The sequence below is a fragment of the Loxodonta africana genome, chromosome 15, assembly GCF_030014295.1.
Source record: "Loxodonta africana isolate mLoxAfr1 chromosome 15, mLoxAfr1.hap2, whole genome shotgun sequence".
Classification (NCBI taxonomy): Eukaryota; Metazoa; Chordata; class Mammalia; order Proboscidea; family Elephantidae; genus Loxodonta; species Loxodonta africana.
In genome coordinates, this window is record NC_087356.1 from 70,663,924 (window position 1) to 70,690,824 (window position 26,901).

Genomic DNA, 26,901 nt, shown 5'->3' on the forward strand with positions numbered 1-26,901 from the left:
TTTTTGAATTGGTGCCTGTAGACAAGGTACTCTCTAAAGGGAAACCAGCATACATTAGTGGCCAATATGTTATTTTTTTACTTTACATTAACACAATCCTCACATTGATTGCAGTGAATGGTTTCTCTGGTATGATAACGATCTAAGGCAGGAGAATAGATCTGAATAGCTGAAAGAAGAATCAGAAGGTGAAATGGGGAGGACTAATGTAGAAACAGGCCTTCTCTCATATACTGATCACTTGTGTGTAATATGCTTAACTACAAAAAAAAAAAAATATGCTTAACTACAGGCTAATATTTAACCACTGTGAGCCTAATACATAAAATAAGTATTGAATCTAACATGTACCTTACACAAGCTTTGTGTAGTCCCTGAAGAAAGTTCTGCTGATCTACTTCCAAAAAACCAGCCATCGAAAACCCTGTGGAACACAGCTCTACTCTAACACACATGGGGTCACCATGAGTCAGAATTAACTCGATGGTAACCAGTATGTGATTTCTGCTATTATTTGTTCTGCAGAAGAGTTGAGAAGTTTGCAAATAAGGCATGGAAAGTGTTTTGTTGTTGTTTTTAGTTTTCATTGGATTGATTTTCAACTCATATCAATCGTGTATGACAGAGTAAAACAACTCCATATGGCTTTCTAAGCTGTAATCCTTACATAAGCATATTTCCAGGTCTTCCTCCAGCAGAGCCACTGGGTGGATTTGAACTGCCAACTTTCCAGTTAGTACCGAGTGCTAAACCATTATACAACCAGGGCTCAGAACACTCAGTATTGTAAGTTATCAGAACGGTTCTTTGGGTGTAGAGACTAGTCAGTACTAAGACCCACTCTTACAGCACAGAAACAAAAAGAGAGATAATTCCATCTGACGTTTATTTGCATGACCTATAATACTGGGATCCCAGAGTCTTTAACTTAGACTCAACACAGAGCAGGGACAGGGAGAGAGAATTAGAGATACATGAATGATAATATTTGCATCTCTTTCACACTGTATAAATACTTACCTCAAGTTTCTTCTTCTCTTCCTCCATAAAATTCCCAGAGGAAAATGGCAGCAGGAAATCACTCCACAGTGACTGAGTTCATTCTTGCTGGACTGATAGAAAAGCCAGAACTCCACTTTTCCCTCTTTCTTTTCTTCCTAGGAGTCTATATGATCACAGTGGTTGGGAATCTGGGCATGATCGCACTGATTGGGCTCAGTTCTCACCTGCACACCCCCATGTACTATTTCCTTAGCAGTTTGTCCTTCATTGATTTCTGCTATCCCACTGCCATTACCCCCAAAATGCTGGTGAGCTTTGTGACAGAGAACACCATCTCCTACCCTGAATGTATGACTTTGCTTTACTTCTTTGCTTTTTTTATTATTTCAGAATGTCCTATGTTGGCTGTGATGGCGTATGATCGTTATGTTGCCATCTGTAAGCCACTGCTTTACAACATCATCATGTCTTATCAGGTCTGCTCCTGGTTGGTAGTTGAAGTATATATGATGGGCTTGATTGGTGCCGCTGTTCACACAGCTCGCATGCTAAGAGTGGTTTTCTGCAAGGCTAAAATAATCAACCATTACTTCTGTGATGTTTTTCCACTACTGGAGCTCTCCTGCTCCAGCACTTATGTAAATGAAGTGGTAGTTTTGTGCTTCAGTTTACTTAATTTTCTTGCACCAACCTTGACCATCCTTGGCTCCTATGTCTCTCTCATTGCCAGCGAATCCACTCCACTGAAGGCAGGTCTGAAACCTTTAGCACTTGCATTTCCCACATCTTGGCTGTTACAATTTTCTATGGTACTGCAGCATTCATGTACCTGCAACCATCAAATGTTGGTTCCATGGACCAAGGGAAAGTGTCTTCTGTGTTTTACACCATTATTGTACCAATGTTGAACCCCCTGATCTACAGCCTGAGGAATAAGGATGTTAAAGTTGCTCTCAATAAAATTATTTAAAAAAGACTATTTTGCATTAGCAAAGATTTATAATTCTCGAAGATGGTTCGGTAAGGAAGGAGTCCTGAGACAGCAACATATATACAGAAGTAGTGAGATTATTTCCAACACTTGATTGTTTGGAAGACAGGTCCCAAGGATAAGACTGGATTCATAGTGTCATACAGACGGCAGTCACATGGCGGGCAGTGTCAATTCTAGGAAGTTCCAGAGGTCACCCATAGTAACCCATATTACCTGTAAGCCTTTAAAAAATCTTCAAAGGCCTTCATGTGGGGATATTATAATTTATATACATGGGATTTTTCAATTTGTTAGATAAGATTTAACTGTCATAATTAATAGAATTATCTGTTTGGTCTTAATCTTTGGTCTTAAGGTTTTGTGTATTTGGTCAAAAACTAATAAGTCTTCCAATAAATTCTTCTGGAAAAAAGTTATCTCTAAAGTAAATCATTTTAATCATTTGAAATCTACAAAATTCAATCCCTACTAGTTGGTGAGTGCAGAGAAATGTATTAAGGAATATAGGGGCAGGTGATGGATGATAAGAGTTAATTCCTGCCTACAAGTTGATAACAGGATGGTGGAAGAGATTGATAGAATAATCATAGCCAAATACATAATGTATATTTTTATTTTTTTATGCAGCAGAAACCCTGGTGGTGTAGTGGTTAAGTGCTACAGCTGCTAACCAAAGGATGAGCAGTTAAAATCCACCAGGTGCTCCTTGGAAACTCTATGGGGCAGTTCTACTCTGTCCTATAGGGTCGCTATGAGTCAGAGTCGATTCGACAGCACTGGGTTTGGTTTGGTTTGGTACCACCTCCATTTCCCTAGAATCCTATGATCATTTTTCCCTATTTCTAAAGGTTTTTATTTTCACCCATATTATGGAATCACAGATGTAGAAGTAACATTCTTTGAACATGCATTGAAATCATATGGAACACTTATACACTTGCAAAAGTTAAAGTTGGAAAATTGTTTTCTAACTACTTGTACCCCTCGTACCTAAAGGCTCAATATTTATTCTAGGAAAAAAAAAAGTTGACAGAATCATTTTGCAGACACTGAATAATTGTCTGGGGCTTCAAGTAAAAATGTGTGGATCTCCCTCCTTACCTAGTAAAGAGGAGTTTAAAATAGAAAAGGTGACTCAGATGATAGTTTGGGAAGACTTCCAAGTAATAAAGGCCACCTCTTCTCCTTTTCCAACTACGCTACCATTGGTGCTTCTTTAGAATAGCAACCGGAAAACTCTTATTAGTCCTCCTGAGAGTCAATAAACTAAACTAAATAAATAACCTGCTGCCATGGAGTCATTCTTATTAATAACTCTCTGTAGCTTAGCTCCCAACAGCTCCTCCTTCTCTTGAGGTGGTAGCAGCACCTGGATGTATTCTCCCATCTCTCCCTACTATGGTTCTTCAGGCACTTAAAAATGAAATATTTCACTTTACTTTTAAAACTACTTCTAGATAAAAGATTTCGGGGTGTTCTTTCTAACGCTTTTGAGATTCAAGGCCTCCAAAACAGTTGCATTAAGGAAAAAAAAGCATGGACATCTGCAGATAACATCATGCTCTTGACTGTTTATGTACATAAAGCTACGCTCAGAGGCTGAGCACAGGGCTACAGGGTCTTTTTTGACCAAGTGTTAACAATGACCACTAGATAAAGTGTATTTTCAAAATCGTCTGACTGGAATAGCATGCATAAAACTGCTTGCTTTGTCATCAGCTTGCCATCAAATAGGAAATAGTACCCCAGTGTGATATCACCCCGTACCTCACCACATAAAATTACAAGTTGTCATGAGAGAGGTGAGGTTATTTCCCTCTTTGGAAACTAGAAGAAACTTCTTTCTTGGCTTTCTATGTACTAATCAGCCCTTATATTCATAACTCATGTCTTAATCCTGGAAAAAATCTATTTTTGTGTGTACCTGTATATGTAAATATATGTATGTGATCTAAATATTTGCATGCATTTATGTGTAACATATATGTACAAATATGTGTACTGCTTGGATATGTTTTCCAAGGGCTATGTGTGAGTAATTTTTATTGTATTACTCCAAGTATTGAACAAATAATATCCAGTGAGAAACATTTTTTTCCACTGATGGGTGATAGGTTGAAATAACTCTAAGAATTGTGTATGTTTCAGAAGATTTATTTATATATTAAAACTTTTTAAAGGTATTAATGACGATAAAAATTTCTGAACTATCTCTAGTTATTCTGAGAATGGGTAGAAGTTATACTATTCAAATATTAGAATAGATATTATATTCCAAAATAAAGCTCTATCACAGAAAAAGAGGAAAAAAAAAACTTGAAGGAGAAAACCTTTTACAAATTAGAAAGTACAAAGTGCATAGGGTTTACCACGTACTATTATCCTTTGCAGTGGAGTTGATTTCGACACATAACAACCCTATAGGATAGAGTAGAACTGCTTAATAAGGTTTCCAAGGAGCAGCAGGTGGATTCAAACTGCCGACCTTCTAGTTAGCAGCCAAGTTCTTAACCACTGTGCCACCAGGGCTCCAAGTGCCACTATACAGAAGAATACATATATTCAATGTTTTAATGATAGGAAAAAAAAAAAAACATGATATGTTAAATATATTCTAACACTAAGCCCTGTGATGAACTTGAATAATGTTCCCATACTGAGTTTGTCTTTCATTCCTTCTGATATATTTTAATATTTAAAAGAAAACAACTCTTCATTTACAATCAGCATTTTCATGACTATCAGTGTGTCAAAAGGACAGAACTAACTTATCTTCTGCTTTAGTTAGGATTAGGTTTGGCTTTGAGACATGTACACATACATACATATACACACACACACACACACAAACACAACACACACACTGCAGAGTGCCTTAAACCAGAAGACAATTCATGCCTGGGATGGTGTCTCACTCATCAAGGATTTAAGCTTCTTTTAACTTTTTCCTCCGCTGGCTCCAACATGTAGCTTTTGCCTTATGGTCTTTTTTTTTTTTTCTTAGATAACAGCTCCAAATCCATTATTCATTTCACCACCCAGTCAGCAGGAAGGGAGCTGTGAAGGAGAAGAAAGTGCCCCCTCGCTTGAAGAACTCTACCCACAAGTGACACTAATATTCACTAACATCTCTTTGGCTAGACTTAGTCACATTGTCAAACCCATATGCAAGGGTGGCTGAGAGATGCTGTGGTTAGCCTATATGGTCATGTGCCAAACTAAGATTCAGGACACATATTATTGAGGAAGAAAGGAGAATGACTATAAACAATAATTAGCAGTTTTGGACACATCTTACAAAATTTGTAGTCACAGACATCTCTATGTTGTTCTCTTAAGAGTTTAACATTTGGATTAGGCATCGTATATAAGAATAATAATAGTGTTAAATGTGATTAAAAATAAAATGCATAATACATAAATAAAATGTATTAATATTTTGATAATAAGATATGCTAGAAAGGTATAAACTATGGTGCGTGGAGTAGTTCATAGAATATCTCAACAAAGCTGGGCTCACGTTCATGGTCTTGCCTTCATGCTGCTTCCCTATCCTGAAATGGTCCCTTGATTCCACCCTGCCTTTCCAAACTTTGCAACCCTTTCAATGAAAAACTCAAGTGTCTATTTCTCCATGCATTTTTGATCACTCCAGGTTATCATAAGGCACATTTCTAGTTCATCACATATTCTATATTAATAATATTCTTTCTGGTATTATTTACTGTTAATTAATGCTTGTAGATACCTCTATCGATTGTCAAATTCTTGAGAACAGAAAATCGTGTTTTGCATTGTATCATAAATCTTGGTCTATAGTTATATAATTTTTGTTGTTGTATGTGCCCTCGAGTGGATTCTGACTCACAGGGACCTTCTAGGACAGAGAAGGACTGCCTCATAGTGTTTCCTAGGCTGTAAACTTTGTGGAAACACATCCTCAAGTTTTTCTACTACGGAGCAGCTGGTGGATTCGAACCTTTGAACTTCTGGTTAGCAGCCTAGCACTTTTCACTTCTCATTGTGTCACCAAGGCTTCCTATGTAATTACCAAGGTTTTGCCTTTCTTTCTTCAATGTCCAAAATGTCCAAAAATGACTTAAAAATAAAAAAATTAAAGCCCTTCGTTGATCATTTATTAAAACATTTCGGCTAAAGTCAACCAACCAAATTATTGCAATTATCGTATTTATTAATTGTAATGTTTATATGAAAATGGTATACCATTTAATAAATATTTTGACAATGAGATCTTATACCTAAGATTGTATTATTTTCTGAGCTTCAGCTCCTGGGCAGTCTTCATGTGGTTTCTTCCCCTGTCTCTGCTCCTCTCACCTGTTTAATCTACAGGAAAAAAAATGCACATTCTCCTCAGAACAGTCTTGATATTCCACAAGCACACTGCTTCATTCCATGTCTTATTTATAATCATTCTACCTCATTTATTTAAAATTATGATTTCTATATTCTGTTTCGCTTTTATTTCTTTGTCTTCAAGACTTAGTTGTTACTAAATTTCTCCATGCTGCCTTCTCTGACTTCTAAAGCACATAGTGAATGACCTGGCATTCAAATTCTAACTCAAGTGTCCACTTGAGTTTTGCATTACTTATTGTTTTGTGACATGTTTTAGTTTAGCCTTCAGGTGAACTCCATGAAGGTATGTGCCTTCCCTGTATGCGTTCGCGTCAAATCTCATTTTAGTGGCTTAATCAATATTTCTGTGATTGAATATGATTCTTAGAAATGTAGACATATAAATAAAAGAAAAAGAAGAAGAACCGTTGCCGTCAAGCCGATTCTGACTCACAGCAACCCTGTGGAACAGAGTAGAACTGCCTCCATGGGATTTCCACAGAGCAACTGGTAGATTCGATTTGTTGACCTTTTTGGTTAGCAGCTGAATTCTTCACCACTACACCACCAGGGCTCCAAAGCAAGGTTAGCCAGAGTGAAAGGATAGCTTTAGTTTATATCAAGGGCACCACATATTCATATTGTGATGTATACTTTAATGAATAATTTCAGTCCTTTTAAGAGTTCTGTTTCCAGCCATCATGTTGGATTATTTGTTTTTCCATGTGAAGGAAATGAATGCCTTGTATTAAAACTAGTAATATGACTCTAATAAACTATTCCTGCAGCAGACAGTATGAGGCATTTCCAGAAACATCAGACGGCCATCAGCCTCATTCCCTGAGCTCAGGCTATTGATTTGTTAGCTTCATGGACAGTACTGGACAGTACTATTTGTGAGTATCATGGACAAGGCACTGGGAAGTAGTGGTGATTTTTGGACACTTTACAAACCTGCAAAAAATGAAATCAAGATGTGGAAGATCTGAAACATTGGTCCAGCAAAGAAAGAGAACTTGATAGAAAATGAAGAAGTTCATTATTTTAGAAAATTTAGTGTAGCTACAGAAAATTATTAAAGATATGTCTAGAATAATTTTTCTGGAAATACCACTGAATTCATGTTAGGCCAAGTGCTCAAGCATAATAATAATAACTTATTTTCTACATAATTAGCATATTTTAGGCATATACATTAAGATGTTCAATTCTTACAATAAATCCGTAAGTACTGTTATTAGTGTCATTTTCAAGATAAGGTAACTGACTTTTACATAGATTAAGTCACTTTTCCTGTGTCTTGCAGTTAGTGAAGGGCAGGACAAGGACCTGAGCTACAATTCATGTGACTCCAAAGTTCGTGGTCCTAACTAGTACTATCTCCCAAAAGATAGGAACATATTTCTGGACAAAATCCAATGATTGATATACATGAGCAAAGACTTTTCATGTCAGGGAGGGCCTAAAGACGTCAATTGGTAGGTAAAATTGGAAGCTCTACTCCGATTACATAAATTATATTTTGATAATTTCTGGACAATACCTTTTGAAACGGCAATTGACAAACTAACAATACCCACTTAAGTGGCCAGAATGTTGAGGGCTTGAGAAAAGTTACATGAACAGACATGAGAAGTATTTGCAGAAGGAGATACTTTAGTTTAGTGCTGTGGGGACCAGAAATTCACACCTCTTCCACTTTGCAGTCAAGATGGATACAACATAACCTTGGAGCAGAACTTCTGGGTTCTATCACATGAGTGATTTTCTCTAGTTATGCAAATGATTGGATGCCTCAGGCCAAAAATGGCAAGGTCTCATTGCTGTCCTCCACAGCAAGTTTCACTGTTATGATTTTATGTTAAATTGATTATTCCATCACTACTCTGTCCTTCACTAGACAAGCCTTATCCAAAAGAACTTTCGTCAATAATGGTAATGCTCTCACTGCATTACCCAGCACAGTAGTTGCTGGTCACTTGTGGCTACTGAGCACTTGAAATGTGCTAATGTGACTGTGAAAATAAATATTTAAACAAATTTCTTTTAATTATACTTTAAATAGCCACATGTGGCTAGTTGCGGCCATATTGGAGAGCACAGCACAGTACTGGACAGTTATCTTCCTAAAAAATATACTATATATAGTTTGCTCACCATGATAACTTTAGCTCCCAGCACAAATCTTGGTGCATAACAGGAAATAATCACTTTTAATTGAAAAGTGAATGAATGATTTTATGAGTGTTTAGCCATAGCATAAATTCAGTTTTTTTTTTTTCCCCATAATATGTAACCACATATTTCGGCTTACCATGCACAATACTGGTTTATACCTGTTGTCCTTGCATAATTATTGATAGTGCCTTCATGCTGTAAAGTTGATTGACCTTCCTGTGCCTCAGTTTCCTCATTCGTGAAAGAGAATAGTACATATAGATAAACTTGGGAGGAATAAAGCTGTAGGGTGTTTCCAACGTTATTTGATTCATAAAACCAAAACAACCAAATTCACTGCCTTCGAGTTGATTTTGACTCATAGTGACTTTATAGGGTTTCCATGGCCCTAAATCTCTAAGGAAGCAGACTGTCACATCTTTCTCTCTTGGAGACACCGGTGGTTTAAAATCACCTATCTTTTGGTTAGCAGTCAATTGCTTTAACTACTGCACCACCAGGGGAAGAGCTATGTAACTGTTTGCAAAATATGTACTAAGCTCAGTTGAAGGCAAATTTATTTAAAAATACAATTTTGCATTCCTAAGTATATATCCTAATGTATGGAGCCCTGGTGGCATAGTGGTTAAGAGCTCAGCTGCTAACCAAAAGGTGGCAGTTCGAATCAACCAGCTGCTCCTTGGAAATCCTATGGGGCAGTTCCATTTTGTCCTATAGGGTTGCTATAAGTTGGCATCTACTGGATGCCAATGGGTTTTTGGCATTCTAACACAAAATAATGTTTTGCCTGTGTGCAAATGAATAAATGAATGAATGCTTTGAAAATGTAGCATACTAAATGTAATCATCTTATGAGCAGACTAAAGTTCATCTTACTATCTGGGTAAGTGTAGACAAATTACCTTTTTGTGCCTCAGCTCCATTTTTTTTTTTTTTAATGGGCATACTATATTAAGTTAAATCATATGCAATTGCAACAAGATTCAATCTAATATTATCTTCCAGGTTGGACTGTGTGACGATTAAATGTGTTAATAAATATAACAAGCTTAGAATTGCTTGTGGTGTATGGGAAGTGTTCAGTAAAAATAGTCTTCAAATCCACAAACAGGACACTAACAAATATAATGAATTTTTTCTCTAAACCTTAAATAAATGTAAAAAGATCAAAACCATGGCTGCCAGCAGTTCAGAAATTTTACTCATGTTGGAAGCTGTTGTCGTGAGGATCTCCTGGAATAATCACTGCCAGGCCTTCATTTCTAGTCAATAATATAAGGACTGTCTACTATTTCAACACTGAGAGAGAATATTACACACAATAATGAAAGCTAATGAGAGCATCATAGGAAGGAAAAGAAAGGAAAATTTTAATTGTTCCTTTTCCCCAATAGCTCATCCCTGGTGAACAGAAATCTTCAGGTACCTTCTATTTGTATGTTTTGATGAGACCTGTTGTATATCCAAACCCTGGATAAAAACATGCCACTTTGGCAAGTGTTTCAGGTAGCACTATGAGGGAGGTATACTAGGGAACCATGACTTTGATTCATAATATTTACATGAGCAACTCAGAAACTGAGATCTGCATTCTGGGTTCTCAGTAAAAGAAAACCAAGCGGTCTCTATTTTGAACTGTCCCCACCATTACTAAGAGCTATTTCCTTTAAAAGGCACTTTGTCTAAAGCAAACAGAGCACCCTGGCTAAGCACAGATCACCAGATGCAGTTGAACTTGTGTGGCTATTAAGTCCCTTGTTCTAGATATTATGTTCCTTTTAATGAATCCTTTGGGATTCATTGCATTTCAAGTGTGTTTTCTCTTGATGCAGATCTTTGGAACATGAAGCTCAATGCTTCATTATTCAATGCTTCTCAATTTTGAACATTGTGCAAGCCTGGTTTACCACTGCTTAGCTTTCTAGATTCAGGTTTCTCATGGAAGCCTTCAATGATCCAGGGCTTAGTGATGGTAATGAGCACACAGGGGCAACCTCTAAGTTGCCCTCTCACACACACAATTTCAAGATGAATAGACATTGATAGTGCTGATGTGTCTGCATAAATGCCTCCCCCACACCTCCCTTGTCAGGTTGCCTCAGCCAGGTGTTTTTCATAAATGTGGTGCCTCTTAGTGTCATTCTGAGTCTTGTCTGGTGCACCCTTGGGCTCACTCCTGGGAGTAAGCACCTTCCTGCCCCCCGCCCCACTATGCCTCTGCAATGACCCCTCTGTTCTGAGTTAGTACCATGTTTACTGTGTTCCTGTAGGACCTGTGCAATCCTAACATTTGTTACAGTTTGTGGTCTGCCCTTCTCTCTTTCTAGTCTGTGAGATTCTGAAGAGCAGGGAATCCTATCCTATTCATCTCTCTGTTTTGAGTGCCCTAAATAATTTCTGGCCCATGATAAGTGCCCAAATATCCATGAAATGAATAAATTGATGTTACACAGAAAAAGTATGCTTACCACTGTTGAATTTATTCTTTTAAATATCAGTCCATATTCACAGCCTAACAACATCTCCTTCACTCATTATCATCATGTAAGTAGTCATTACTCTTTTCTATGTAGATGCTGTCTATGAATTTTATAATACTTTCTTCTGTGGCTTTATCCAATGATTTATAAGATGATTTTTCCAGACAAAACTGTGTATGGAGTCCTATGAAATGATAACTCCAGATTATCCTCTTTATATTTAGTCTTGAGATGCTCTTTGAGTTCTCATAATTATGAGATATTTTGCTGTGTTTTCATTCACCACACATAACCACATCATTACATAAGAATGTTAGGAGAGATTTAGCAATTACTTTGCTAAAGTCAAGGTAAACTGGGACTATAACACTCTTTTATTCTATCGACCCAGTAAAACTCAAAACAAAGATGCTTGGCATACTTTAGCAATCTTTGCTGGCTTTGAATCACCACTGCTTTCTTTTATGAGAGCTCAGGGTACATATATATGTATTTTTTCTTAAATTATTTTGCTTAGGCTTCATTGATCTCTAAGGTGAGCCAGTCAATGTACACTAAGACCACAGACACAGTGCAGGTGATTTTGTGAATCCACCACGAACAGTGGTCACAGGGCATTCAAACAGACAGGTTGTGTTAAACAGGGTGGCAGAACGGAAAGTAATAAGAATTAAAAGTATATGTCACAGGCAGTATGTCTTTTATATTTGTTTGCCAACCACTCTCTTCCCTGAGATATTTTCAGAAGTGTTTCTCTGTCAATTTTTAACATAATTCTATAAATTTAGCATAAAACACTTACCAAAATAGCTTGGGGTGGTGGGGGGGGGGTGTGGGTGGCAAACAAATGTAGAAGGTGCCTACTATTTATGTAAAAATATGGTAATGGATCACATCCCCACATCCATATTCAGAGTTACAATGACTGTACAACAGTTACCAGGGCTTATCAGATGGGGGCTATTGTTAATGGGTCAGCCTTGGGAGGCAAAGAATACAGGAAAATCAGTCAACTGACCAATGTAAAGAGTCAGGCATATGGGAGGATTCAAACGCTCAGCTCCTTTAATTAGGGGTTAAAAAAAAAGAAAAAATGGACTAATTTAAAAACATAACTGAGATTTTATAAACGGTAATTGCTAAATCAAAATTTGGGGGATCGTAAGAGTAGCAACATGTTTTGTTTGTTTATGAACAGACATTTATATACTCTAAACCTGTTGCCCTTGATTTGATTCTGATTAGTGGCAACTCCCTATATTAAAGAATAGAATTGAGGTCCACAGAGTTTTTTGTATATACTCTTTGCGGACACAGACTGCCAAGCATGTCTTCCAAGGAACAGCTGGGTGGGTTCAAACCACCAACATTTCAGTTGGTAACAAGGTGCAAACCGCTTGTACTGTAGACATCTTTAAAGTTCTCATAGTAAAGTATGGAACTGACCCAGAGCTGGGGAGCATTGCTATCTGAAGATGGCAAACTATCTGGGAGTCAGAGAAAAGCCCATGTCAGGTAACAAATTACAGGATACATAACTTAAATCTGCTGGGCATTTTCTGACAATCTATGCAGCCATATTGTGATTTCAGACCTTCTAAGCTTTTTTAAGCTATTGAGCTATGTTTAAGACCCTTTGTGGTGCAGAGGTTAAAGTACTTGGCTGCTAACCAAAAGGTTGGTGGTTCAAATCCACCAGCCACTCCATGAGAGAAAGACATGGCAGTCTGCTTCTGTAAAGATTCACAGCTTTAGAAACCCTATAGGGCAGTTCTACTCTGTCATATGTGGTCAGTATGAGTCTGAATCAACTCAGTGGCAATGGGTTTAGTTTTGATTTTAAAGTATGTTTAAGGAGCCCTGGTGGCACAATGGTTAAGTGCTTGGCTGCTAACTGAAATGTTGCAGGTTTGATTCAGGGCTTTGAACCAGTTAGAACTGGTTCAGTCATGGCAGATGAATTGAAATCAGAACATACCCAAATTTCTTTTTAATTTATGTGGTCCAGAACCATAACTGAAACAGAAAAAATTATAAGTTGAAGCCCTAGAATGGGAGACTATGAAGGGCGATAGTTAGCCCTTTCAGGAGCTTGATGTGTGAGATTGGATTATTGCCAGGACTAAGGAGAGTGACACACACATTCAAAATGGCATGGTTGGCTGCCATGCTTGAGTTGAGGTCTGCTGTTTCTGACTCTACTCAAAATCTGACAGGCATGAGATCTGGTTGAGATGCAACATGTATGCTGCGTTTGTTTTCTAAGAAGATTAAGTTTCTAGAGAGAATTTGACCTGCAATTTTTCCCTCTAGTTATGACTCCTGTTCACCCCAATGTAAGAAATCTGGTTCCATTCTGGTTTTGCTTCCTTGGCCATGATTGAACTGGAAAGAACCACTGAAGCCCAGATTCAAACCCACCAGCAGCTACATGGGAGAAAAGACGTAGCAATCTGCGTTAGTAAATATTACAACCTAGGAAGCCCTACAGGGCAGTTCTACTCTATACTATACGGTATGTGTGAGTCAAAATCTACTCCACAGCAAAAGAGTTTATTTATTTTTTGGAAGCTATTTTTTTTTTTTTTTATGTTTAGGGAGTCTTGTTCACACATGGTTATGCACTTAGCTGCTAACTAAAAGTTTGACAGTTAGAACCCATCAGCTTCTCGATGGGAGAAAAATGTGGGCATCTGCTTCTGTAAAGATTTACAGCTTTAGAAACACCATTGGGCAGTTCTAACCTGTCCTATAGGGCCAATATGAGATAGAATTGACTTCATGACAATGGATTTGTTTTGGTTTTAATATTTCTTGATTTGTTTTCTCTAATAAAAGACATAGGAGAAAATTTTAAATAGAATATATGCCTATCACACATGTGTAACTTGTTAATAATTCATGATTAGAAAGGTCTATATTTTTCTTGCTAATGTATTACAGAGAAAAAAAAAAAAGACTGAAATTGTAAAAGATTGTCATAGTTTTTGAGCCAATACAGCATACTCTTTTTGGACTGGAGAAATACTGCATTGTTTGGAGATGAACTTAAGTGTATGTCTGAAATAAATAAAAGAAGTATATACCAGGTTTAGCCTAGATGGGAAAGGGGTAGAGGAAGGTCATGTATATCATATAGTATACAGTAGAACTGCCCCATATGGTTCTAACTGCGGAACTTTCAGGTAGCAACTAAACTCTTAACATATGTGCCACCAGGGCTCCTTAGACTTAGCTTCCAAAAATACCCCATTGCCATGGCGTTGATTCTGCATTTACTATTTTGTTGTAACCCTGGTGGTGGTTTTTATTATTTTTATAGCATCTTTGACGTATAATCACATACCACAAAATTTATCCTTTTAAAGGGTACAATTCAGTGTTTTTAAGTATGTTCATAGAGTTGTACAACCCTCACCACTATCTAATTTTACAACATTTTCATCATCCCCTCCAAAACAATCCCTGTATTCATTGGCAGTCAGTCTTCACTCCCCCTTGCCTACCACTTGGCAGACAGTAAGTTATTGTCTCTATTAGTTTGTCTATTTTGAACTTTCCATGTGAATGGAATCATACAATAGGTGGCCTTTTGTGAATGGCTTTTTTCATTTAACATAATATGGTCAAGTTTCATTCATGATGTGTCATGGCTCAGTACTTCATTCCTTCATATTGTAGAATAACATTCCATTTTATGGATATACCACATTTTGTTTAGTCATTTATCACTTGATGGACATTTGGGCTATTTCTACTCTTTGAACATTGTGAATAATTTTCCCTGAACATTTACACACAAGTTTTTATGTGTACTTAGGTTTTCAATTATCTTGGTTATGTAAGTAAGAGTGTAATTGCTGGCTAACTCTGAATTTAACACTTTGATGAACTGCCTAAGCACCTGTACTGTTTACAATTATACCAGCAAGGTATGAGGGTTCCAATTTCTCCACATCCTTGTCAAAAATTGTTATTGCCTGTATTTTGAAATATTGTTTTCCTAGTGTGTGTAAAGTGGTGTTTATTGTTGTTTTATTTGCATTCTTCTATTGTGCAATGATGTTCAACATCTTTTAATATGTTTATAGGTCATTTGCATATCTTTTTTAGCATATTCTTCCCTTTTGATTTTCTAACTCCAAATTTTGACAAGTTTCTGCTTAGCTCTTGTATTTCATCATTTCTTTCTTTCACTTTAGCTACTCTGTGTTTAAGGGCAAGTTTCAGTTCTTTTCTGACATCTATATTTGGTTTTCCCCTACCCCACTCCCCTTTTCTGTCCTTTTATGACCTTTTGCTTTCTTCATGTATGATGTCCTTGATGTCATCCCACAACTTGTCTGGTCTTCGGTCATTAGAGTTCTGTACTTGAAATCTATTCTTGAGGTGGTCTCTAAATTCAAGTGGGATAACTCAAGATCATATTTCGGCTCTTGTGAACTTGATTTAATTTTCTTCAGTTTCAGTCTGAACTTGCACAGGAGCAATTGATGGTGTGTTCTGTAGTCATCTCCTGGCCTTCTCCTGACTGATGATATTGAGCTGTTCCATCATCTTTCTTTGCAGATAGAGTCAATTTGATTACTGTGTATTTCATCTGCCAAAATCCACTTGTTTAGTAGATGTTTATGTTGATGTAAAAATGTATTTCCAATGAATTAGTTGTTGGTCTGGTAAAAGTATATCATGCGATCTCCAATGCCATTTGTATCACCAAGGTCATATTTTCCAACTACAGATCTTTCTTCTTTGTTTTCAACTCATTTTATTTTTCAAAACATGTCAATTAATCATGTAACTGAGAAGGTAAGCAGTTTGTCCTGGTACTATTACTAAACTCTAGACAGATCACTTTTAAATATAATTCAGCAGTGTTATGATACTACGTAAGGAATAATAGACCCTCGCTCTAGTATTCCTTCACAATCGTGGGTAAACTCTATTCTTGTACGTAAGAACCTTTAACAACAAAACTATTTCCTCTTAACAAACAAAAATCCTACAAAATATAATTATTTAAAACTTTAGAGAACTTTAGTTTTAACAATAATCCACAAGGTAGTAAAAAAAAAAAATTGGAAATTGCCAAAACCAAAGATTGAGATTACTTTAAAATAATCTTTGCCATTAGTAATATACTTGGAACATCTTGGGGCATGAAAGCAGAGGACTACACAGAAGGTGAAATTTTGGTTTTATATTTGCTTGTTTTCAAGTATCACTTGCACAATGTAAGACAAATACGTTCATAAAACATTTAAGTGGCAGAATGACACCTTACTCTTATAATAGGAGAATTTAAATGAAATTGACAATTTGGGAAAGATAATGGCTTTTTGATTTATTTCAGGTTGTGAACTTAGTTATGTCCCTTTATCCACCCACTGTTCATTGAGCATTCTGAGCATGGATAAATGACAAGTACAGGAATCATCCATGTGGGATGTAGTCTAGATGCTGGTCAAATTAGAATCACACAAAAATGTTAATTATCACTATCACAACTTTTTCTAGTTCTTATGTTCTCTGAACCTGGCATGTATTTTTTACATTTTTTTTTTAGCAGATTGATATTTCCAGAAATTGTCAGCATTAATTCAAGTCTTTTATTATGAATTTAATTTCCCATAGATACATTAAATTTATCTGTGGTATTAGGAAATCATTATCCACATCTATATTGAAAATTCACAGGGTCACCATTAATAATTTAAGTCTATCAAGTTTCAGTTTTTTCATCTATAAAATGGGAATAATAAGCTCATACCATGTGGGGTTACTGGGGAAAATATAACAAATATTGACGAAATTCCTGGACAGTTCTAATCACATGGTGTCTTGGTTATCTAGTGCTACTATAACACAAATACCAGGAGTGGATGGCTTTAACAAACAGAGATATATTCTCTCACATTCAAGGAGGCCAGAAGCCTGAATTTAGGGTGCCAGCTCCAAAACAAATCTTTCTCTTTCTGTTGGCTCTAGGGGAAGATCCTTTTCATCAATCTTCCCCTGGTCTAGGAGCATTTCAGCTCAGGGACCCCAGGTCCAAAGGACTCATGTTCCTGGCTCTGTTTCTTGGTGGTATGAGGTCCCCTTGCCTCTCTGCTTCTTTCTTTCTTTTATATCCCAAAAGAGATTGGCTTAAGATGCAAGCTAATTTATAGATGAAGTCTTGTTCCATTAATATAACTACCTCTAATCCCACCTCATTCACTGTGTCAATCCATCTTGTTGAGGGTCTTCCTCATTTTCACTGACCCCTACTTTACCAAGCAAGAAGTCCTTTTTCAGGGACTGATTATATGTATTGCATATATGTAATATTATATTAAGAGAAATATATGATTCACAATTGAACTCACTTTTTATGGAATAATGAACATCAAACTGGATATTTGAAAGAATTATATTGTAAAGAAAAAAAATTGTTGAGGCGGAGCCAAGATGGCGGAATAGACAGACGCTTCCATGGAGCCCTCTTTACAACAAATACCCGAAAAAACAAGTGAAATTAGTATATTTGTGACAAGCTGGGATCCCTGAGCATCAAAGGCAAGCTTAGACAACAAACTGAGGGGCCGGGGAAGGAAGAGACTACTCAGAAGTTACCAGAACTGAATCGCAGGGAACCCTCAGGCACCATTCCTGGAGTGGTGGCGGTGGCGGGCTGGTCCTAGCGTTTGGCTGCAGTTTCCTCAGGGAGAAGCAGCCAGCCACACAACCCACTCACACCTCCAGAACCGGAGGAGAAGGGTGTGCTCTTGGCAAAAGCTAAGTACTTGAGTACATTTTACCGCACGCCCCCCACCCCCAAGCCAGCTCCAGCGGGAGAATCCCTGGGCCTGAGATAGACCCTGGTGAGCACCTGGAGCTGACCTCTGGGCTGTGGGGAAGGAAAAAATTTGCAATTGTGGGGGGAAAGATAATTTGCTAGTTCCATTAACTGGGGGAGCTCAGAAGAGAAGCGGCTCCTGCCCAGGCATAAGCTGTCCATGGACCTTAAGCACCTTTCCCTTCTGCATGGACATGTGTGGGCCTATTTTGGGAGAATAGACCCTTGTTGGCAAACTTCAGCCATTTCAGCTGTGTGGTGGAGAGGTGGGTGTTTGAAATTTTGACATTGTTTTGCTATTAAACAAGGTCCTCACCTACCCACAACAGAGACTGGTGGCTCAATTTGGGTTGCCCAGCCACCCGCAACAGGGGTCCAGGGATAACTGGTACCTCTCAGTCCTTACAACAAAAACTTTGGGTGCCCATTGCCCCTCAGCAGAGCCCACCCACCAGCGCACTCTAGGGAACAGAGACACATTTTCCTCAGAGACACTTGGGGGTTGGTTCTCAGCCCCCTGCCTTGTTCAGAGTACGATCCCCTGCTGCAATCAGATACGGGTGTATACGCCAATCACCCCTGCCCCTCTAAGACTGTAGGACAGAGCCTGTACCACACACTTGATATCAGCTACCTGGAAACCTGAGCTGAATTCATACAAGAAAACTGAATGGACTCCTAGACTGATATATCTCATAACAGCTCTAGCCAGCTGGGGACAGGACACCAGAGCTCCAAAGGCAAAAATAATCAAGCTAGCTCACTTAAGCAACCCATAGGGGTATACCAAAACAAAACAAAGCAAACAGCTATGACACAGTAAGCAAGCATAAACTAATACAATAAATTATACATGTCTCAGAGAAAACAGTCAATATAAAGTCACATAAAGAAACAGGCCATGATCACCTCAACAGGCTCTCAAAACAAAGAATCCAGGGATCTTTTAGATGAAAGTGCATTCCTGGAATTACCAGATGCAGAATACCCAGTAATACAAAAGTTTAATATATAGAACCCTTCAAGACACTGGAAAGGAAATGAGGCAATATGCAGAACAAGCCAAGGAACACACAGATAAAGCAACTAAAGAAATCAGAAATATTATTCAGGAAAAAACAACAAAGGAAGATAATGAAAAGTTTAATAAGCTGGAAAAATGCATAGACAGACAGCAGTCAGAAATTCAGAAGATTAACAATAAAATTGCAGAATTAAATAACTCAGTAGAAAGTCAGAGGAGCAGAATTGAGCAAGTGGAAGCTAGAATTTCTGAACTCAAAGATAAATCACTTGGCACTAATGTATTTGAAGAAAAATCAGAAAAAGAGAATTTAAAAAAATGAAGAAACCTTAAGAATCACGTGGGACTCTATCAAGAGAAAAAACCTACGAGTGATTGGAGTACCAAAACACGGAGGGATAACAGAAAATACAGAGAAAATTGTTGAGGATTTGTTGGCAGAAAACTTCCTGACATTGTGAAAGATGAGAAGGTATCTATCCAAGATGCTCATCGAACTCCACATAAGGTAGATCTTAAACGAAAGTCACCAAGACATTATAATCAAGCATGCCAAAAGCAAAGATAAAGAGACAATTACAAGAGCAGCAAGGGATAAAAGAAAAATCACCTACAAGGGAGAGCCAATAAGAATAAGCTCGGACTACTCGGCAGAAACCATGAAGGCAAGAAGGCAAAGGGCTGACATATTTTAAAAATTGAAGGAAAAAAATTGCCTTCCAAGAATCATATATCCATCAAAACTGTCTCTTAAATATGAAGGTGAAATTAAGACATTTCCAGACAAACACAAGTTGAGGGAATTCATAAAAACCAAACCAAAACTACAAGAAATACTAAAGGGAGTTCTTTGGTTAGAAAATCGATAATATCAGGTACCACCACAAGACTAGAACACTGGGCAGAGCAACCAGAATTCAACCCAGACAGGGAAATAAAAAAAAAAAAGCAAGATTAAAAAAAAAAAAAAAGCCCAACAGAGGGTAACGGTGATAAAAGAAGACAACATTAAAAATAATAAAGAGACACCTTCCATATGGAGAGGAAGATACGGCAATACAAAGAAATAAAAGTTAGATATAAATTTAGAAAAATAGGGGTAAATAATAAGGTCACCACAAGGAGAAAATCTGTCATACTCATCAAAATAAAATAAAAGGGAAAATGCAGACTCAGCAGAAACAAAATCAACAACAACAAATATGAGGAAAGGACAATATATAAAGAAAATCTACTCAGCACATAAAATCAAGTGGGAAAAAGAAGCTTTCAACACACAAAAAAAGACATGAAAATGATAGCACTAAATTCATACCTATCCATAATTACCCTGAATGTAAATGGACTAAATGCACCAATAAAGAGACAGAGAGTCTCAGACAAAATAAAGAAACACGATCCGTCTATATGCTGCCTACAAGAGACAAAGAGACACACCTTAGACTTAGAGACACAAACAAACTAAAACTCAAAGGATGGAAAAAAATATATCAAGCAAACAACAACCAAAAACAGCAGGAATGGCAATATTAATTTCTGACAAAATAGACTTTAAAGTTAAATCCATCAGAAAGGATAAGGAAGGACACTATATAATGATTAAAGGGACAATACACCTTGAAGATATAACCATATTAAATATTTATGCACCCAATGACAGGGCTGCAAGATACATAAAACAAACTCTACCAGCATTGAAAAGTGAGGTAGAAAACTCCACAAAAATAGTAGGAGATTTCAGCACACCACTTTCGGTGAAGGACAGGACATCCAGAAAGAAGCTCCATAAAGACACAGAAGACCTAAATGCCACAATCAACCAACTTGACCTTGTAGACATATACAGAATGCTCCACCCGATGGCAACCAACTATCTTTTCTAGTGCACATGGAACATTCTCTAGAATAGACCACATACTAGGTCATAAACCAAATCTTAGCAGAATCCAAAACATTGAAATATTACAAAGCATCTTCTCTGACCATAAGGCCATAAAAGTGGAAATCAATAACAGGAAAGCAGGGAAAAGAAATCAAACACTTGGAAACTGAACAATACCCTGCTCAAAAAAGACTGCGTTATAGAAGACATTAAGGACGGAATAAAGAAATTCATAGATTCCAATAAGAATGAAAACACTTCCTATCAGAACCTTTGGGACAGAGCGAAAGCAGTGCTCAGAGGCCACTTTACATTAATAAATGCACACATCCAAAAAGAAGAAAGGGCCAAAATCAAAGTACTATCCCTACAACTTGAACAAATAGGAAGAGAGCAACAAATGAAACCCACAGGCACCAGAAGAAAACAAATAATAAAAATTAGAGCTGAACTAAATGAAATAGAAAACAGAAAAACAATTGAAAGAATTAACAAGACCAAAAGCTGGTTTTTTGAAAAACTTAACAAAATTCATAAACCATTGGCCAAACTGACAAAAGAAAAACAGGAGAGGAAGCAAATAACCCAAATAAGAAATGAGATGGGCGATATTACAACAGACCCAACTGAAATTAAAAGAATCATCGGATGACTGCGAAAAACTTTACTCAAACAAATTTGAAAACCTAGAAGAAGTGGGTGAATTCCTAGAAACACGCTACCTACCTAAACTAACACAAATAGAGGTAGAACAACTAAATAGATGCATAACAAATAAGAGATTGAAAAGGTAATCAAAAAACTCCCAACAAAAAAAAAGGCCTGACCCTGAAGGCTTCACTGCAGAGTTCTACCAAACTTTCAGAGAAGAGTTAACACCACTACTACTAAAGGTGTTTCAGAGCATAGAAAAGGATGGAATACTACCAAACTCATTCTATGAAGCCACCATATCCCTGATACCAAAACCAGGTAAAGACACCACAAGAAAAGAAAATTACAGACCTATAACCCTCATGAATGTAGATGCAAAAATCTTCAACAAAATTCTAAACTCTAGCCAACAGAATTCAACAACATATCAAAAAAATAATTCACCATGACCAAGTGGGATTCATACCGGGTATGCAGGGATGGTTCAACATTAGAAAAACAATTAATGTAATCCACCACATAAATAAAACAAAAGAGAAGAATCATACGATTTTATCAATTGATGCAGAAAAGGCATTTGACATATAAAAACTCTCAGCAAAATAGGAACAGAAGGAAAATTTCTCAGCATAATTAAGGGCATTTATACAAAGCCAACAGCCAACATCACCCTAAATTAAGAGAGTCTGAAAACATTCCCACTGAGATCAGGAACCAGACAAGGATGCCTTTTATCACCACTCTTATTCAACATTGTCCTGGAAGTCCTAGCCAGAGCAATTAGGCTAGATAAAGAAATAAAGGGCATCCAGATTGGCAAGAAAGAAGTCAAAGTATCTCTATTTGCAGATGACATGATCTTATATACAGAAAGCCCTAAGGAATCCTCCAGAAAACTACTGAAACTAATAGAAGAGTTCAGCAGAGTATCAGGATACAAGGTAAACATACAAAAATCAGTTGGATTCCTCTACACCAACAAAAAGAACATCGAAGAGGAAATTACCAAATCAATGCCATTTACAGTAGCACCCAATAAGATAAAATACTTAGGAGTAAATCTTACCAGAGATATAAAAGACTTATGCAAAGAAAACTACGGTACACTTCTGCAAGAAACCAAAAGAGACTTACATAAGTGGAGGAATATACCGTGCTCATGGATAGGAAGACTTAACATTATAAAAATGTCTATTCTACCAAAAGTGATCTATACATTTAATGCAATTCTGATCCAAATCCCAACGACATTCTTTAATAAGGTGGAGAAACAAATCACCAACTTCATATGGAAGGGAAAGAGGCCCCGGATAAATAAGGCATTACCGAAAAAGAACAAAGTGGGAGGCCTTACTTTACCTGATTTTAGAACCTATTATACTGCCACAGTAGTCAAAACAGCCTGGTACTGGTTCAACAACAGATACATGGACCAATGGAAAAGAATTGAGAATCCAGGCATAAATCCATCCACATATGAGCAGTTGATATTTGACAAAGGCCCCACAACAGTTAAATGGGGGGAAAAACAGTTTTTTAAACAAATGGTGCTGGCATAACTGGATATCCATCTGCAAAAAAAATGAATCAAGACCCATACTTCACTCCATGCACAAAACCTAACTCAAAATGTATCAAAGACCTAAATATAAAATCTATAACGATAAAGATCATGGATGAAAAAATAGGAAAAACATTAGGACCCCTAATACATGGCATAAACAGTATAGAAAACATTATAAAGAACATAGAAGAAAAACTAGATAACTGGGTGCTCCTAAAAATCAAACATGCTCATCCAAAGACTTCACCAAAAGAGTAAAAAGATTCCCTACAGGCTGGGAAAAAGTTCTCAGACATGACATTTCTGATGAGCTCCTGATCTCTAAAATCTACATGATACTGCAAAAACTCAACTACAAAAAGACAAATAACCCAATTAAAAAATGGGCAAAAGATATGAATAGACACTTCACTAAAGAAGACATTCAGGCAGTTAACAGATACATGAGGAAATGTTCACTATCATTAGCCGTTAGAGAAATGTGGATCAAAACTACAATGACATTCCATCTCATTCCAACAAGGCTGGCATTGATTCAAAAAACACAAAATAATAAATGTTGGAGAGGTTGTGGAGAAACTGGAACACATATACACTGCCGATGGAAATGTAAAATGGTACAACCACTTTGGAAATAGATTTGGTCCTTCCTTAAAAAGCTACAAGTAGAAATAGTAGATGATCTAGCAATCCCAGTCCTTGGAATATATCCTAGAGAAATAAGAGCTTTACACAAACAAATACATGCACATGCATGTTCATTGCAGCACTGTTTACAATAGCAAAAAATGGAAGCGACCAAGGTTCCCATCAACAGTTGAATGGATCAATAAATTAGTTTAAACAGAGAAGAAAATATTATTTGATGGTCACGAGGGGGGAGGAGTGAGGGAGGAAGGGACGGAGGGAGGGAGGAATTTGGCATTCACCAATTAGATAGTAGATAAGAACTACTTTAGGTGAAGGGAAAGACAACACACAATACAGGAGTGGTCAGCACAACTGGACCAAGTCAAACACAAAGAAATCTCCTGAATAAACTGAATGCTTTGAAAGCCAGTTTAGCAGGGGTGGGGGTTTGGGGACCATGTTTTCAGGGGACATCTAAGTCAATCGGCGTATTAAAACCTATTAAGAAAACTTTCTGCATCCCACTTTGGAGAGTGGCATCTGGGGTCTTAAACACTAGCAAGAGGCCATCTAAGATGCATCAGTTGGTCTCAACCAAAGGAGAATGAAAAACATCAAGAACACAAGGTAATTTTGAGCCCAAGAGACAGAAAGGCCCACATAAAGCAGAGACATCAGCCTAAGACCAGAAGAACTAGGTGGTGCCGGGCTACAACTAACGACTGCCCTGACAGAAAACACAACAGAGAACCTCTGAGAGAGCAGGAGAGCAGTGGGATGCAGACCCCAAATTCTCATAAAAAGACCAGACTTAATGGTCCAACGGGAATTAGGAGGACCCCAGTGGTCATGGCCCCCAGACCTTCTGTTAGCCCAAGGCAGGAATCATTCCCAAAGCCAACTCTTCAGACAGGGATTGGGCTGGGCAATGGGATGGAAAAAGATGCTGATGAAGAAAGAGCTTGTTGAATCAAGTAGACACTTGAGACTATGTGGCCATGACCTGTCTGAAGGGAGATGAGAGGGCAGAGAAGGTCAGAAGCTGGTGCAATGGACAAGAAAAGAGAGAGTGGAGGGAAGGATCAGGCTTTCTCATTTGGAGGAGAGTAATTAGGAGTATTTAATTAGGAGTAAAAAAAAAAAAAATTTTTTTTTTTTATATAGCAAGGTGTATATGAATTTTTGTATGAGAGACTGACTTGATTTGTAAACTTTCACTTAAAGCACCATAAAATTTTTTTTTAAAAATTAAAAGAAAATGTAGCTTACTAAATGTTATCATTTTATTAGTAAACTAAAGTTCTACTTAATATCTGGGTCAGTGTATGCAAATTACTCAACATTCTGAGCCTCAGCTCCATTTTTTAAAAAATGTGCATAATAAATTATATGAATTTGCTACGAGATTCAACCTAACATTACCTTCATACTGAGATGTGTGAGGATTAAATTTGTTATTAAATGTAACAAATTTAGAATTGTGTGTGGCACATAGTAAGTGTTCAATAAATCTTGGGTATTATTATTACAATAAACAGAGTTTACTCACGTAAAAATAATCTTCAAAACTACAAAGAACAACACTAACAAATACAATGAACTGTCTCTATAAATCTTAAACAAACCTAAAAAATTAAAATCATGGCTTCAGATAGTTCAGAAATTATATCCATGCTGGAAGCTATTGTCATGAGGACCTCCTAGAACAATGTCTGCCAGACCTTAATTTCTAGTCAATTATAATGTCTGTTTACTACGTCAAAACTGAGAAAGAACATTATACACAAGGGAGCTAATGAGAACATCCTAAGAGGGAGGAGGTAATAAAATTTTAATTGCTCCTTTTTCCCAGTAGAGCTCCCCGGTAAACAGAAATCTTGAGGGACCTTCGTTCAGTATGTTTTTAATGAAGCCTCTTGTATATCCAAACCCTGGATAAAAATATGCCACTTTCCAAGAGTCTTGGGAAGCACTATGAGGGCGCTACACTAGGGAATTATGACTTTTTACACATCATTATTTACATGAACAATTCAGAAACTGAGATTTGCATTCTGAGCCCTCAATTGTATAGAACCAAGGGGTCTGTACTTTGAACTCTCACCACCAACATTACTAAGAGCTATTGCCTTCAGAGGGCGCTTGGTCTAAAGCATAGAGAACACACCGGCTAAGCATTCCAGGCAGAGAAACCGTGAGTACCTGAATACCCTCTGTCCTAGAACCTTTTAATCTTCATGAAGTCTTAGGGATTTCCTAAAGGTATCTGTCAAATCCTTATTTTTTCTTGTAATGCATTCAAAGATAGAAAATTATCTTTTATATATATATATTTCAATGTATCCTACTTTCAGACACATTTATTATTAGAAATGTTCTGATATGGAAAATTTAGACACAGCTCTGCCATTTGAGGTAACATAAATAAATTCAATCTCTCTACTGTATGTTATGTTCCTTTAAATTTGTCCTTTGAGATTCATTGCATTTTTTGGTGTGTTTTGTCTTGATGCAGACCTTTGGAACATGAAGTTCCTTTGGTTCAATGCTTCTCAATTTTGAACATTGTGCAAGCCTGGCTTACTTCTACTCATCCTTCTAGATTCAGGTTTTTTCGTGGAGCCTTCAACAATCCAGTGATGACAGTGTAATGAGCACACAGCAGAAATCTCTAAGTTGCCCTTTCCCCCAGTTTCAGGATAAATAGACATTGATTGTCGTGATGCATCAGCAGAAACGCCTCCCCCCAACCCCACACACACACACCCCTCTTGTCTGGCCTCCTCAGTCAGGTACTTTCATAATTCTGTTGTCTGGTAAAGTCATTGCGTGCCATGTCTGGCAACCCTTGGACTTGCACCTGGGAGCAAGTGCCTCCCTCTCCCCGCCTCGCTATGCTTCTGCAATGACCCCCCCATTCTGAGATAGTACTGTATTCTCTGTGTTCCTGTAGGACCTGTGCAATCAATCGTAACATTTATTACAGTTTCTAGTCTGCCCTTTTCTCCTTCCAGACTGTGAGATTTGGAAGAGCAGGGGATTCTATCTTATCCATCTCCGTTTTGAGCATCCTAAATAATTTCTGGATTATTTAGGTGCCCAAATATCCACAAAATGAACAAATTGATGTTCCACATAAAATTTTATTTTTACCACAGGTCAATTTATTTTTTTTAATATCAGTTCATATTCACAGCCTAACAATATCTTCTTGAATCATTATCACCATGTAAGTATTCATTACTCTTTTCTGTGTTAATGCTATTTATGACTTTTATAATAATCACTTCTATAGC

General features: G+C 37.3%; 1 protein-coding gene across 1 annotated transcript; it reads left to right on the forward strand.

Annotated features, from left to right (window-relative positions):
* Positions 1-1,064: 1,064 nt before the first annotated feature.
* LOC100658047 (putative olfactory receptor 8G2) lies at positions 1,065-5,177 on the forward strand. Its single transcript, XM_064268327.1, has 2 exons — positions 1,065-1,811; positions 5,001-5,177. The coding sequence occupies exons 1-2, from the start codon at positions 1,065-1,067 to the stop codon at positions 5,175-5,177; spliced, it is 924 nt and encodes a 307-aa protein (XP_064124397.1).
* The last annotated feature ends 21,724 nt before the right edge of the window (positions 5,178-26,901 follow it).

Excerpts from the sequence above, each read along its gene's own strand:
- LOC100658047 (XM_064268327.1), top strand. The coding sequence starts at position 1,065 with ATGGCAGCAGGAAATCACTCCACAGTGACTGAGTTCATTCTTGCTGGA. Across the intron at positions 1,812-5,000 it reads GGCTGTTACAATTTTCTATG|ATAACAGCTCCAAATCCATT; the intron begins GTACTGCAGCAT and ends TTTTTTTCTTAG.